This window comes from Prionailurus viverrinus, chromosome B3 (genome assembly GCF_022837055.1).
Source record: "Prionailurus viverrinus isolate Anna chromosome B3, UM_Priviv_1.0, whole genome shotgun sequence".
NCBI classification, from domain to species: domain Eukaryota; kingdom Metazoa; phylum Chordata; class Mammalia; order Carnivora; family Felidae; genus Prionailurus; species Prionailurus viverrinus.
This window is the reverse complement of record NC_062566.1, coordinates 98,573,913-98,587,670: the sequence shown is the minus strand read 5'-3', so window position 1 is coordinate 98,587,670 and position 13,758 is coordinate 98,573,913. Positions and strand designations below refer to the sequence as shown.

Genomic DNA, 13,758 nt, shown 5'->3' with positions numbered 1-13,758 from the left:
AGTACGTTCACAAATATTCTCATTTAACCTTAATAATCATGATATACAAATCAAACCTTACACATGATAAAATAAGCATGAAGATAATTATAAAAAGGAAACAGAATTTTTAAAAAAGGAAATATGATTTTACAAATACCAAATATATACAAACAATCCTGACATTTAAAAAAATTCACGCATCAAGCATCCCCTGACTCACTCAATTTCCTCGGGGGCTCTTACATAAAGCACAAACTTCCTTTCCTTAAAAACCAACTGCCAACCATTAGACTCAGAGAAGCCCAAGGCTTTAATAGTTCAGCAACATCATAAGTTTAAAAAGTCAGTTATGTGTGTGCGCGAGAGCAAGGTATGGGAATTCTCTGTACTTTCCACTCAATTTTGCTGTGAAGCTACTACTATTCTTTTAAAAAAAAAAAAAGTCTATTAGAAAAGTAAAATAATAATGAACGGTGGTTGTGAATTAGCATAGAAACCTCACAGAAGACCATAGCATAAGAGAAAAAATCATCAGACAGCAAAATAGCTGTAAAATCTTGGGCAAGACAAATTCAAGGGTCTGGCCCCATAAAACTTAGCAGGTTGGACTAGAAAATTACCAATAAACCTTTTATTACAAAGATTCTATAATTCTTTTACCGTTCATTGTTTCTATGAGAAAATTTACTCAACTCCATCAGAACTCAAAAACGTGTTTCTTCAATACAAATTGCTACATGCTGCATATTACCTTTATCAGTTTCAGTCTTCAATTTTTTAGCCCCCGTTTTCTGGATTCCTTCTACTTGGTCAGGTTTAATTAGATCAATAGCATCTCTCTTATCCAGCACAGGATTTGAATCGGCATTATCCATCAAAGGAATATAAGCAGTTGCATGAATAAGGGGTTCATCTACCAAGACTGCAATTTAAGTTCAACAAAATTAGAATTACTCAGGGTTTTACAGCAGAGTAATTAAATAACATGTACACACATTTAAGTTCAATGAGAAATGCAGTTATTTTCAAATATCTAACACCAAGTCAATTTGGCTTTAAATTCCTATTTTATCATTTAACATAAAGTAAAAACACACTTCTAATTAAGCAGTAGCAATTCAATATTATTCTACAGTAAATCATTTAAGTTATCTGAAAGTGTGTAGCATATCTCCTTTCTAACACTATCTGAAAACTTCTTCTATATCCTTTATATTTTAGTTAGTTCTCATTGTCTTCCTGTTTTAACTAAAAAATCCATTCACATTTAATTAGTGCCCAAGGAAAACTACTAATCTTTATTTATGTTTGTACTTTGCCGAATTCTTACTGCAAATGATAGTTTTTAACGGAGTTCCTTCCACTTTCTAGGTACAAAAATCAGTCATTGTTCCTTGCAGATATTGTCTCATTTCTAAAAGTTATGCCTGTAATTTCCATGGCACATCTTACTGAACTGGCTAAAATTTGCAGAACAACATTAAAAGTGGAGGAAGGAAGCCTCCTTACACTTTGTTCCTACTTTTAACAGGAAGAACTTTAAGAGTTTGAACATTAAAGTCTGATGTCTGCTGGCTAAAGATAAAAACTTCCACACACATAGGGAAATCTATCTTACTACCTTTTTAAAAAAGCTTTTGGGCATGAAGAGTGTGTTTTGTTCGTTTTGTTTTTTGTTGTTTTTTTTTTTATAATAAAGGGCACCTGGGTGGCTCAGTGGGTTAGGCATCCGACTTCAGCTCAGGTCATGATCTCACAGTTCCTGAGTTCGAGCTCTGCATCAGGCTCTTTGCTGACAGCTCAGAGCCTGGAGCCTGTTTTGGATTCATTCTCTCTCTCTCCCTCCCTCTCCCTGGCTCACACTCTCTCTCAAAAATAAACATTAAAAAAATTTATTTTAATTTATAATAAATATTTAATCTTATGAAATATTTGTGGGTAATATTTTTCTGTACCTAGTTGCTTGATACATCATAATTTTCGTGCAAGTAATAGAATTTCATCTTTTCTCTTTCCAATTTTAATATTTTCCAGCACTAGTTGATACCACTGTCCAATATTATTTGAATATCACCATTTAATCTATACACGTTTCACAGAGGTTTTCCCTGGACAATTCTGAACATACACAAACTGCTCCATCACTCTTAATGGGATGCTTCCCACATATACATACAAACAATGTTTAGGAAATAATTGGGAATATAGGGTAATGATATATCTAAACAATGTCCTCAAGCATAATCTTTAAGTGATATTTCAAAGTACAAATGTTTCCTTGTTGGGATGAGCACTGGGTGTTGTATGGAAACCAATTTGACAATGAATTTCGTATTAAAAAAAAAAGTACAAATGTTTCAGGAATACTTTTCTTCTATAGTTTGTATGTTATTTACATTATTTTCAAAACTCCATTGAGACTATTTAATAAATGCTTTGTCCTTTTTAAATTTCAGATAAACTTCTTCATCACAAACATATACCCTGGCCATCTGTCAAAACACTATGAAACCACAAGACTCAAGGATCCCTGGACTTCTTTTAGCATTAGCATTGTTATAGTACACATTAAGCAGAGAACTGAAGAGCATGTGAGTTCTAAGATCCTTGTCCTAAGTGTACTTCTCTAGAATTAGTATTTATAAAACACATTATCTACACATTTCACCGTTTTCTGTCTTTTGCTTCCTTGAAGAAACTTTCTTCTTTCCTGATCCACTTTCTTGTTTAGTCTCTTGATGGAGGGGTAATGACTCTTGCTTTTTTGAAGGTGCCATAAGAGTTTCCACCTTTTTATCCTGATCATCTTTATTGAAAATAAATGAAAAGTCATCATAGCAAACAACACACCAGAAGATTCAATTACTGGTAAATAATTCCCAGAATGCTTTACCTTCAAAATTTTAAACTCTCTAATAGTATTATTCCAGCTTTCTTACTCTGTTACACCTGTCTTTAATTTCATCAAGACTTCTAAAAATACTTGTTGCTTCTTTTATATCCCATTTCTCAGCCACTCTTAATCCTACTCAGCCTATGGGCATGCTCAAATCCCTACCATCTTAAAAAAGAAAATCCTTCCCACCACTGTAATTCCCAGCCTCCCACACCCATTTCTTCTTATATTAACAAAAGAATGATCTGTACTTCTTTTACCAATCATTTGTCAATTGCAACCTGATTTTTATCTCTTCCATTATCCATGAAAGGATTTTACAGAGCAATCTGGTGTCCCAAATGCCATACTCTACCAATATCCTTTATTTCTTCTTTGACTTCTATTTAGCATTTCATACTACTGATCTCTACCTCCTTAAAATTCTGTCTTCATTAGGCTAAGTGAAATAAGAAGATCATGAAAGGACAAATATTGTATGATTTCACTTATATAAAGTACCCAGACTAGTCAAATTCACAGAAACAAAGTAGAATGGTTGTTACCAGGGGCTTGGGGGGGGGGGGGGGGAGGGGAATGGGAAATTACTGTTTAATGGGTACAGAGTTTCTGTTGGGGAAGATGAAAAATTCCTGAGATGACTAGTGATGATGGTTGCATAAGAATGTAAATGTACTTAATGCCACAGAACTATACACTTAAAAGTGGTAAAATGGTAAATGTTATTGTATATTTTGCCACAATAAAATAAATTTAAAACTCTCTATCACCTCCCAAAAATTCTCTATCAGCTCCCACAATTCTTTTCTTACACTTGAAATATTCCTTTGCAAATTCTTTTGTAAACTGTTCCTACAGAATACCTCATATGCTGGTATTCTTCAGGGACCTTTAATTTAAACAATTCCCTTGGATGTGCTTATCTATACCCGTGACTTCAACAACTATTTTCACACTTACAGCTTCCAAGTCTATATTCTAGCCTTATGCATCTGCACTTACATATCCTATTGCATCCTAAATTGCTCTTTATGTAAGTGGCCCCCCATAGGAACCTGAAACACAACCTGAAAGCATTCTCCTCTCCATATACATCCACTCTCAATATTCCCTATCTTAGTGCTACCAACCACCTACCAATCAGGGGTTGGCAAACTTTTTCTGTAAAGGTCCAAACATTAAATATGTTTGCATATCCATACAGACTCTATCAAAACTCTCTGAGGCGCCTGGGTGGCTCAGTCAGTTAAGTATCCAACTCTTGATTTTGGCTCAGGTCATGATCTCACAGTTCATGGGATCGAGCCCCTCGTTGGGCTCTGCGCTGAGCATGGAGCTTGCTTGAGATTCTCTCACTCCCTCTCTGACTGTCCCTCCCCCCCCCCACTCTCTCTCTCAAAATAAATGAATAAATTAAATTTTAAAGAGAATTAAAACTACTCATCTGCTGTTGCAGTATGAAAGCCAGCCATACACATACGTTAATGGATGAGTATGGCTGCATTCAAAAAAACTTCATTTCTAGACAAAGAGGTTTGCATTTCATGTAATTTCCACATTTAACAAAATATTATTCTTCTTTGGATTTTTTTCGAATCACTGAAAACATAAAAACTATTCTTGGCTCATGGACCATAAAAAACAGAAAGCAGGCCAGATTTGGCTCCAAGATTTTAGTATGCCAACCCTGGGAAACTTAAAACTTGGATAATCAGTCTTGATTCTGCCTTCTCCTTTATCTGCCATACCTCATTCAATTAAGATTAGTCATGTTGTTTTCACTTTATAGACCTCTTTAATCTACTTTTTCTTAAGTAGGCTCCCGGTCCAATGTGGGGCTTGAACCCACGACCTTGAGATCAAGAGTAGGATGTTCTACCAACTGAGAGCCAGCCAGGTGCCCCTTTAATCTACTTTCTATTTCTTCTGTCACTAACACAGTTCAGTCCTCCAATTTAACTTTGGAAAACAATAATCTCATAACTAGATTATCTACATTAAATACTACTCCATAAAACTTGCCCTCCCCAAGTTCTGCCAAAGACATCTTTCTAAAATATAAATATGACCAGACCATGTAAACTGACCAGCTTGAAAAATTTTCAACAATGGCTAAACTATAACACCCCAGCTCCTTAACGCTGTGTACAAAACCCATCATGATCTAGCCCCTACATGTCTTTTCATCTTTGTGTCCTACCACTCCCAACCTCCTATCTCATGGTTCAAAAATACACTGTACTCCTATCTCTATCTTTCTAAGTGACATTCTGAGAGTATGGAATGAGACCCACCAAGCTGCTTGGTGAAGTGATTCAGTGCCTGGAAGACCTCAGGCACCGTCTCCTCTGTAAAGCTCTTTACCTCTGATCCCCATAAGTAGTAGTTGTTTAGGCATCTGCATTTCTTGTATACTTCAAACATCTCTTATGTAAGTCACATTTCATTACTGGCTTACATGTCCTTCTCCCCCACTAAAATAGAAGTGCTTACTCTGATTTCTCTAGCATCATGCCTTGATCATAGCTGGCAAACAAATATTTAAAATCCAATATAACGAATTCAACACTCCACAAGACACACAAACAACTTAATGGTAAACACAAGTCCTTTCATAAAAACTGTTTGTAGTTTCACACATCATGACACCATCTCTCATGGGCTTTCCATTACATCTGTTAACCCCTCTACCTAGAATATCCTATCCCACCCTTCCCAGCCACCCAAAAACCAGCTAGTACTTACGTAACCTCTAAGGTTAATTTTAGGCATTACATCCTCTAAGTGATCCACTTAGAACTCCTACACTGGTTTAGACATATCAAGATCATTATATTAAACATTTTACAATAATTATTTATGTTCATGTCTACAGTTTGAAAACGCACTAGTTTTATCTCTGCAGCCCTATTACCTAGTATAATGCCTAGTATAAAATAGCTGTATGAAAAACATTTGCAAAATTAAAGACAAAAACGGTATCTATCTTTTCATCTTTAATTCCTAACACACTAATTAGAAAATGTAAGTTTCTAACTGCTGATATTTATAGGTCCTTACTAGTTCCAGTAAAACAGTTGAATTTTATATATTTCCATTAAGCTTCTTTTCCATATTTCTAATATAAAGTTTAGTTTTAAATGCTGTTTTATGATCAATAATTTTATCAGCATTTAATGTTAATGAAAGCAAACACACAGTGAAAATGACAATGTTCTTGGTTTCAGACTCCATATTTTTAACATTTTGTATACACACCTAACAAAGTATCTAAATTTCAAGCTCTAAAGTCATTAAAACAAATACAATCATACAATAAAGTTGAATAGATTATAATACCGCTTCCATTTTTAGACTTCTTCTGCCCTGGTTTCTTCTTTGAGGCAGCTGCTTCAGAAGGGGGGGTGGGCTGTTTAGTAACTGGGACAGGTTCTACTTTTTTGCCTGGAATCTTTGACACATCACTTTCTTTGGTGACCTGTTCTTCTAGTACAGGCTTGTGTTTCTTTTCCTTCTTCTTTCTTTCTCTGACACTACTTGAAGTTTCAACTACATTCAGTGGAACAGGTACAACTTGCTCATCTTCTACAGCCAAGGCATCAGATAATTTAAAGTCCCGGGGTACACTCTCAGAATCAGATTCAGGGAGGTTCCCATTCTGGATTTCTTTCTTTTTATTCTTTTTCTTTTCTGCCTTCTTTTTATCAGTTTTGGTAGGAATAAGCTTTTGTTCTCTTTTCTGTTTTGCAAGAACTTCATCATATAATGTTTCTTTCATGAAAAGCCAGAAGAAGAGGAAAATTACTGTAATAACTACTGAAGGAATAAGGACAATAAAATATGTTGATTCATAAAACTCCATGGTGCTTTTGTTAATGTGATCCTATAAAACCTAAATGGGGGGGGTGTGGGGGGGGGGAGAGAAAAAACAAAAACTTTAGTCAGCATAATACAAATTAAACACAAAACCTCTGCTCTTTCAAGTAGTATTTCAGATCTAACCTGGTGTACAAATCTAAGCAGGTTACAATTGTTTAAATCACATACTTAATTATTTTGCCATCTACAATTCAAATATACTATGAAATAAAAATGTGTGGTAATAATTAGAGTGTAATATATCCTCTACTTTTAAACCAAATGAAAAGATCTTCACGGGAGGAAAAAAAAAAAAAAAAAACTCTAGACATCCATTACTTTTTTCCCCAAACATCAACTTTTGACATTTTATTAGTACTTAGCTTTTTTCCTCTTATTGCACTGTTGACCAATACTACTATATGTGGAAACAGAAGCCATCAACTGTTACCAAAACACTGGATATTCATTAAAAGTACCATACTTTGGGGTCCCTGGGTGGCTCAGTCAGTTAAGCATCCAATTCTTGATTTTGGTTCAGGTTATGATCTCAGGGTTCATGAGTTCGAGCCCTGCACTGGGCTCTGCACTATCAGAGCAGAGCCTGCTGGAATTTTCTCTCCTTCTCTCTCTGCCCATCCCCTGCTTGCACACTCGCTCTCAAAAAAAACCCAAAAGGTACCATACTTTTAATTGCAAAAAAAAAAAGAGAGAGGGAGAGAAAAATGGTTCATCTCATCATTTAGAAATTTAAGCCCATTCACCAACTGCTAGTACCTTTATTCCAACAACTAACAGCCTCATGATATAAGTGAGATACATCACAGATATAGAAACATACTACAGCCAAATCAAAATGTTAGGCTCTGTCATTCAGTATTGAAATAAATTACAAATTAGATGCATTTCCTGATTTTTTTTTCAGGGTACCCCTTACTACAAACTAAATTATACTGCAAAAAACAAAGCTGGCCATAATAATCTTTTCTAAATGCTAAAAGATAAGAGAGGCCTTGCCTCACCAACAGAGTATCAGTCCTACTTTTAGATTAACCCAACAGCTATAGAAAATAAAGGTATGGTCTGATTACTCAGATCTGCCTTGAACATAGACACTATAATCCCTCATCTGAAAGGTAGTTACAGCTAAAACTATACTTCAAAGTAAGAATGGTTCTGATGTTTAGGCTCTAGATATCAATATTCCTATAAATATGTATAAGCCACATAAATATGGCTTGTATCCTTATAACTCCTATCACATTTGTTGTGGAAAAAAGGCAAGGTATGTAATGCAGATGAAATTAAACCCATGGACATGCTTAAGGTAAAGCTATGTAAATTCTACTTTTGCACTTTTAATGTGTAAATGAATCTGAGAATCTTAAGTTCTTAAAATTATCCATCTGAAGTCTCAAAAACGGTAATGATTAAAGAAACAAAATTCTACCTAAACAGAAATATTCTAAGAATTATTTTAGACCTTAGAAAACAGCAGCTTTAAAGTTGAATAAATCTGAGTTTAATGAATTTAAGACTTCATCAGAACCATTTTAATAGGACTCATGAGTTTTCCAAGACAAAATAAAGCTATTCACAGTAGTCTCTGTTAACTGTCAAGATAAACAGACCTAGAAATCTTATGTTTATGACAAACTTAAGCACATTTAGTTTAACTTTGTCTTTCAACTTCCTTATATCTCATTTTAAAATGTGGAGTATACTTTTTTCAAGTTATACCAACAGTGACTTAAGTCTGAAAATAGTGAGAAGTGGAACCTGAAAATTGTTGTTTTATTAGGCACACTCTTGATCTTTATGATTAAAACAGCATTTGTTACCATTTCACATTTCCATAGGCAATTTTTTTAATGGTGTTACAACCCTAGACTTAGACAAGGTTTTAAAAGGTTGAAGGGGAACAGGAATCACGTGCTAACAAAATACTAAAAGAAACTTTATACAGAATTGTTCTTCCCTGATAACTCATGAACTCTCCAGGTTTTTAACTAATCAGACATATTTTACTGTGTCTAGTGTTACTTGTCAACCAGAAATGCTTTCAAGGAGCAGAGACCACGTTTTATCTTTGGTTTTTTGTTTGTTTAAACATTACCATCCACAGGCTACACACAGCCTGTCCAAGTTAGCTGGGGAGGTTGGGGGAGAAAAAGAACAAAACAATGAGTTAAAACTTGGATTTTTGCTTTGGGGAAGAAAAGCCACAAAGGCATTTACCAGCAGCCACAGATGCTGGTGGGGGGTGGGGGGGGGGGAGGTCAAGTCAAAGTCAGAAAGACCTTGAACAGCAAACTGCAGCCATGTGTAGCCTAGGTCTCAGGAGAGCAAAATCTATGATTAAAGCAAGAAGCAGACATTCAAGGGAAAGAGCCCATGAGACCACAAGAACTCTAAAACACAGATTCTTCGAATGTTCTGATGATTTTCTGGTTCCCTTTTCCAGGTCTCATAAAAGCCTGGAGGAATCATGATTCCCATTTCTGGATTTTCATAAGATTCCCTTCACACAATTCAATTCCCCTTCTCTTGAACTTACTTTCTGCACCTAGAGAGGTCTAACCAGAACACCAAGACAAATTTAAAGTCAAGAAAATGCTTGTATTTCTTTAATCCAATAATCCTGAATTTTTTTTTTCAACGTTTATTTATTTTTGGGACAGAGAGAGACAGAGCATGAACGGGGGAGGGGCAGAGAGAGAGGGAGACACAGAATCAGAAACAGGCTCCAGGCTCCGAGCCATCAGCCCAGAGCCTGACACGGGGCTCAAACTCACGGACCGAGAGATCATGACCTGGCTGAAGTCGGACGCTTAACCGACTGCACCATCCAGGCCCCCCACCAATAATCCTGAATTTTTAAACCAAGAAATTTGCAAGGAAAAGCAGCACATATAAAGATGTTCACAGCAACATTATATATAATATGAAAACTGAGGCATAAAATATCCAACATCAGAATGGGTTCAATTAGCAAATACCAACACAATAAAATATTGCTATTAAAACTGTAAAATCAAAAAAAGCCTTTAATAAGATTTCTTGTCAATTCAGTATAACTAGTCAAAAATCGTAATTTTGCTTGTATGATCAAAATTTTTTACATATAATAGGCAATATCAAGATGATTAAACAAAGAGGTGTATCAGGGCTCCTGGCTGGCTGAGTCGGTTAAGTGTCCAACTCTTGATTTCAGCTCAGGTCATGATCTCATGGTTCACAAAATCGAGCCCTGCATCAGGTTCTGCGTTGAGTGTGGAGCCTGCTTGAGATTCTCTCTCCCTCTCCCTCTGCCCCTCCCAAGTGCATGAACACTCCTTATCTATCTCTCACTCTAAAAAAAACAAAGTGCCAGAGTTGTGCCAGAATCATGGTTGCAGTCTCATCTGCCTTAATATTTTAGTTTTACACTTTGTAATTTTTAAGAGATATTCATAAAATGTTTAATTCTTTGCTTAATTCAAAAAATGGCAAAGTGAGTAAGTACTAAAATATCAATAATAAACCATAGTTTCACATTATACACATGGGTATAAGAGTAATATAAGGAGAGAAAAGAGACAAAGGGGGCCTGGGAATGAAATCCAGAAAAATACAGAGAAGAACAAACAAAGGTAGCAAGAGATTTTATTTTACGTGGGGCAGGGGAAGACCATGAAAAAAATAAAAGGAAAGGGTAGGAGGGGTTGAGACAAAGTTAATTTAGCTCAAGGTGAAAGGAATCAGGTTGCTAAAATTTTCTCAGTCCATAATATACAACTCAACATGTTTGTTGAGTTGATATAACAAGTAGACAATTAGCAGCTCAGGTTTTGAGATGACAGCATAAGTCCCAAAGTTAATAATTTCTCCATATTCCCTTTGTAATATTAATGAGCTTTTTACCTCATACCTTCCACCTTAACAGATTCCAGTCTGAATATAATTAATGGCCAATGGTGGACAAGTAAAGTAGGAGTGAGATAACCATGGAATCATAATAAACACATTCCATACCAGTGGCTTTAATCTTTTATTTAGACATAAATCCTTCAAGAAATTGATAAAAGACCAATCCACTTTCCCAAAACTAAAGAATACACACTAAGGTGGATCCCACATTTAAAATCCTGCTCTAGAATAAGAGATGAGTTTTCATCCCTGCCCTACCAATAAAGAACTTAAAATTAAAAAAAAAAAAAGTTAACAGGATGGAAAAACAATATATAAAAATTCTGTCTCATTTGAGTATGTATTATGATTCTGTGTTTCAAGTAAATATGTATTATGAATGCTAATCAAATAATTTTAAGATTCCATGTACTTGTCTTATTCTAACTTAATTTGTTCATACAAAAATTGAGCTGCATTACTCAGTTAAGTACTATACATTTCTCAGAAGGTTCAACAACTTTTTAGTATTGATAACGTAAAACCTAAAATTTCAAATGATTTACAAATAAAATCTAGGAGCAATTACTACGATTTCAACCACATTGCTTAATTAAAAATGATATAACTAGACATAATAACAGGCTTAGATAAGTGCAGGACATCTACAGAAACATCACACGTTTAAACATACCACCTGGCTGGCTCAGTCAATAGAGCACATGACTCTTGATCTCAGGGTTGTAAGTTTGAGCCCCACATTGGGTACAGAGATCATTTAAAAATAAAAAAATCTTAGGGATGCCTGGGTGGCTCAGTTGGTTAAGCGTCCAATTTCTGCTCAGGTCATGATCATGGTTCATGAGTTCAAGCCCTGCATTGGGCTCTCTATTGCCAGCACAGAGCCCACTTTGTATCCTCTGTGCCCCCCCCCCCTGCCCCTACCCCACTCACACTTTTTCAAAAATAAACATTAAAAAAATAATAATTAAAAAAAATTGGGGCACCCAGTGCCTCAGTCAGTTTAAGTGTCTGACTTTGGCTCAGGTCATGATCTCAAAGTTTATGAATTCAAGCCCCATGTGGAGCTCTGTGCTGACAGCTTGAAACTTGGAGACTGCTTCAGATTCTGTCTCCCTCTCTCTCTCTGCCCCTTCCCTACTCGCGTGCTTGCTCTCAAAATTAAATAAAAATTTAAAAAATTTAAAAAATCTTTAAAATAAAAATCACACCATTTAAAATAATTAAGACAGTGTAATGCAGCAAAATACACTACAATAACAAAAAAACTAAAAACTACTTATGCTGAGCACAATTACATATATATAGATATAACCTGAGACTATACAGAGAAAGTGAGAGTCATTTTTTAGAGTGAGATTACAAATATTTTTAATGTACAGCTAGCTGACCTTCAAACAACACAGATTGCAACTGTGTAGGTGGTCCACATACACACAGCTTTTTGTCAATACATACATCAACTTATATTATCTATAAATATAATACAGTGCTATAATGTATTTTCTCTTCCTTATAACATCTTAAGAAACATATTCTTTAGCTTACTTTACTGTAAGAATACAGCATATAATCATATAACACATAAAATATGTCAACTGTTACCAGGAAGGCTCCCAGTCAACAATAGGCTATTAGTTAAGTTTTGGGGTAGTCAATTTAAACGGGGATCTTCGATTGCCTCAAACCCCTGCTTAACTGTTGAACTTTTTAAATTTCTTCTACATCAAAACAGAAATTTAAGTAACCATCCTGAATGCACATTACACTCTTAAAAGTTTAAATAAACACAAAGAGGGGTGCCTGGGTGGCTCAGTCGGTTAAGTGTCCGGCCCTTGATTTTGGCTCAGGTCATGATCCCAGGGTCGTGGGATGGAGCCCCACATAAGGCTCCATGCTCAGTGTGGACCTGCTGAAGATTTTCTCTCCTTCTGTCCCCTCCCCCACTCACACGCACCCCCCCTTCAAAATAAATAAATAAACACACAAAAAGGAATTGCTTACATGTTATGAGGAGGGAAAACTAAAGCAGTCTGGTCAGTATACTACTGAACTTCACGTAAACATAAGAGTTTGAATTCTACTTTCTTACTACCATGGCATTTCAGGTACTCTTGCTTCTGCCATCATTTTCTTTAAACTAAAAGATTAAAACATAGGGCAAAACTTTAATTTTATAAATTCTTCTGTTCTTCAATTGTTAAAATTTTGTCAACTGGGATGACTCAAAGAACTATTAGGAAAAATGTAACAAAATTCAAAACTAAAATCCAAACAAACTGAAAGTCAATTTTTTCCCACTGATGTAAACCAAACAACATACTAGTAGGTCGGCATGTCTGATAGATAGATAGATAGATAGATAGATAGATAGATAGATAGATAGATAGATAAATGGCAATCAATTGAGGGAATGGTAGTTTTCAACCCAAGAATATGAAATTTCAAAGAAGCTCCTGTATAATACTGTCTGGACAACTAAATAAACCCACCTTTAAAACATATACAGGCTCCCAGAGTAGCCTTCAGAGGCTTTACTCAATATACAACATAGTTAAAATTTTATAAGTAGCTGTGAAGCCTATGCTGAAAACTCTTATTACAGGTTCTTTATAAAAACAGTGCTCATATAAAAAAAAAAATCTGTAACCTGATCACACTGAATCTAAATAGTTTGCATTCCAAACATGCCACTATTCATACCATGTTTCCCTTCCTTTAAATCCACAATAACATCTTACAGTTATTATTTTAAATGTACAAGTTAATCTTTTTAAGAAAAACAGTTTATGGCAAGTACTCTACAATGATAAAGTCTATTATTTGGTGGACCAGTATCATTTAATCAGATTTCCATTCCACAACAGAAGTATTTATAATATTTTCTGAACTCTTACTAAAATTTAGGAGTAGACATTGTGTTGTTACTAATCTTCAAATACAATATGCATGTTATATTCCAGACACATCCTAAGCAAAATTAAGTATTTTTTTAATCTATCTATTTACTGGGGGTGGAGGGGTGGCAGAGAGAGAGGATCCCAGGCAGGCTCAGCACTGTCAGCGCAGAGCCCAATGTGGGGCTCAAACTCATGAACTGTGAGATTATAACC

General features: G+C 35.3%; 1 protein-coding gene across 7 annotated transcripts in view; it reads right to left on the bottom strand.

Annotated features, from left to right (window-relative positions):
* The window catches only part of KTN1 (kinectin 1), a 110,609-nt gene that overhangs the window by 67,082 nt on the left and 29,769 nt on the right, over window positions 1-13,758 (bottom strand). For all 7 annotated transcript variants that reach the window (XM_047862575.1, XM_047862577.1, XM_047862581.1 and 4 more), the window contains exons 2-4: window positions 6,218-6,770; window positions 2,651-2,788; window positions 734-904 (exon numbers count right to left, since the gene is read on the bottom strand). In XM_047862575.1, coding sequence (XP_047718531.1) covers window positions 734-904; window positions 2,651-2,788; window positions 6,218-6,740 — 832 coding nt within the window. In that variant the 5' untranslated portion in view covers window positions 6,741-6,770. The remainder of the gene's footprint in view (window positions 1-733; window positions 905-2,650; window positions 2,789-6,217; window positions 6,771-13,758) is intronic.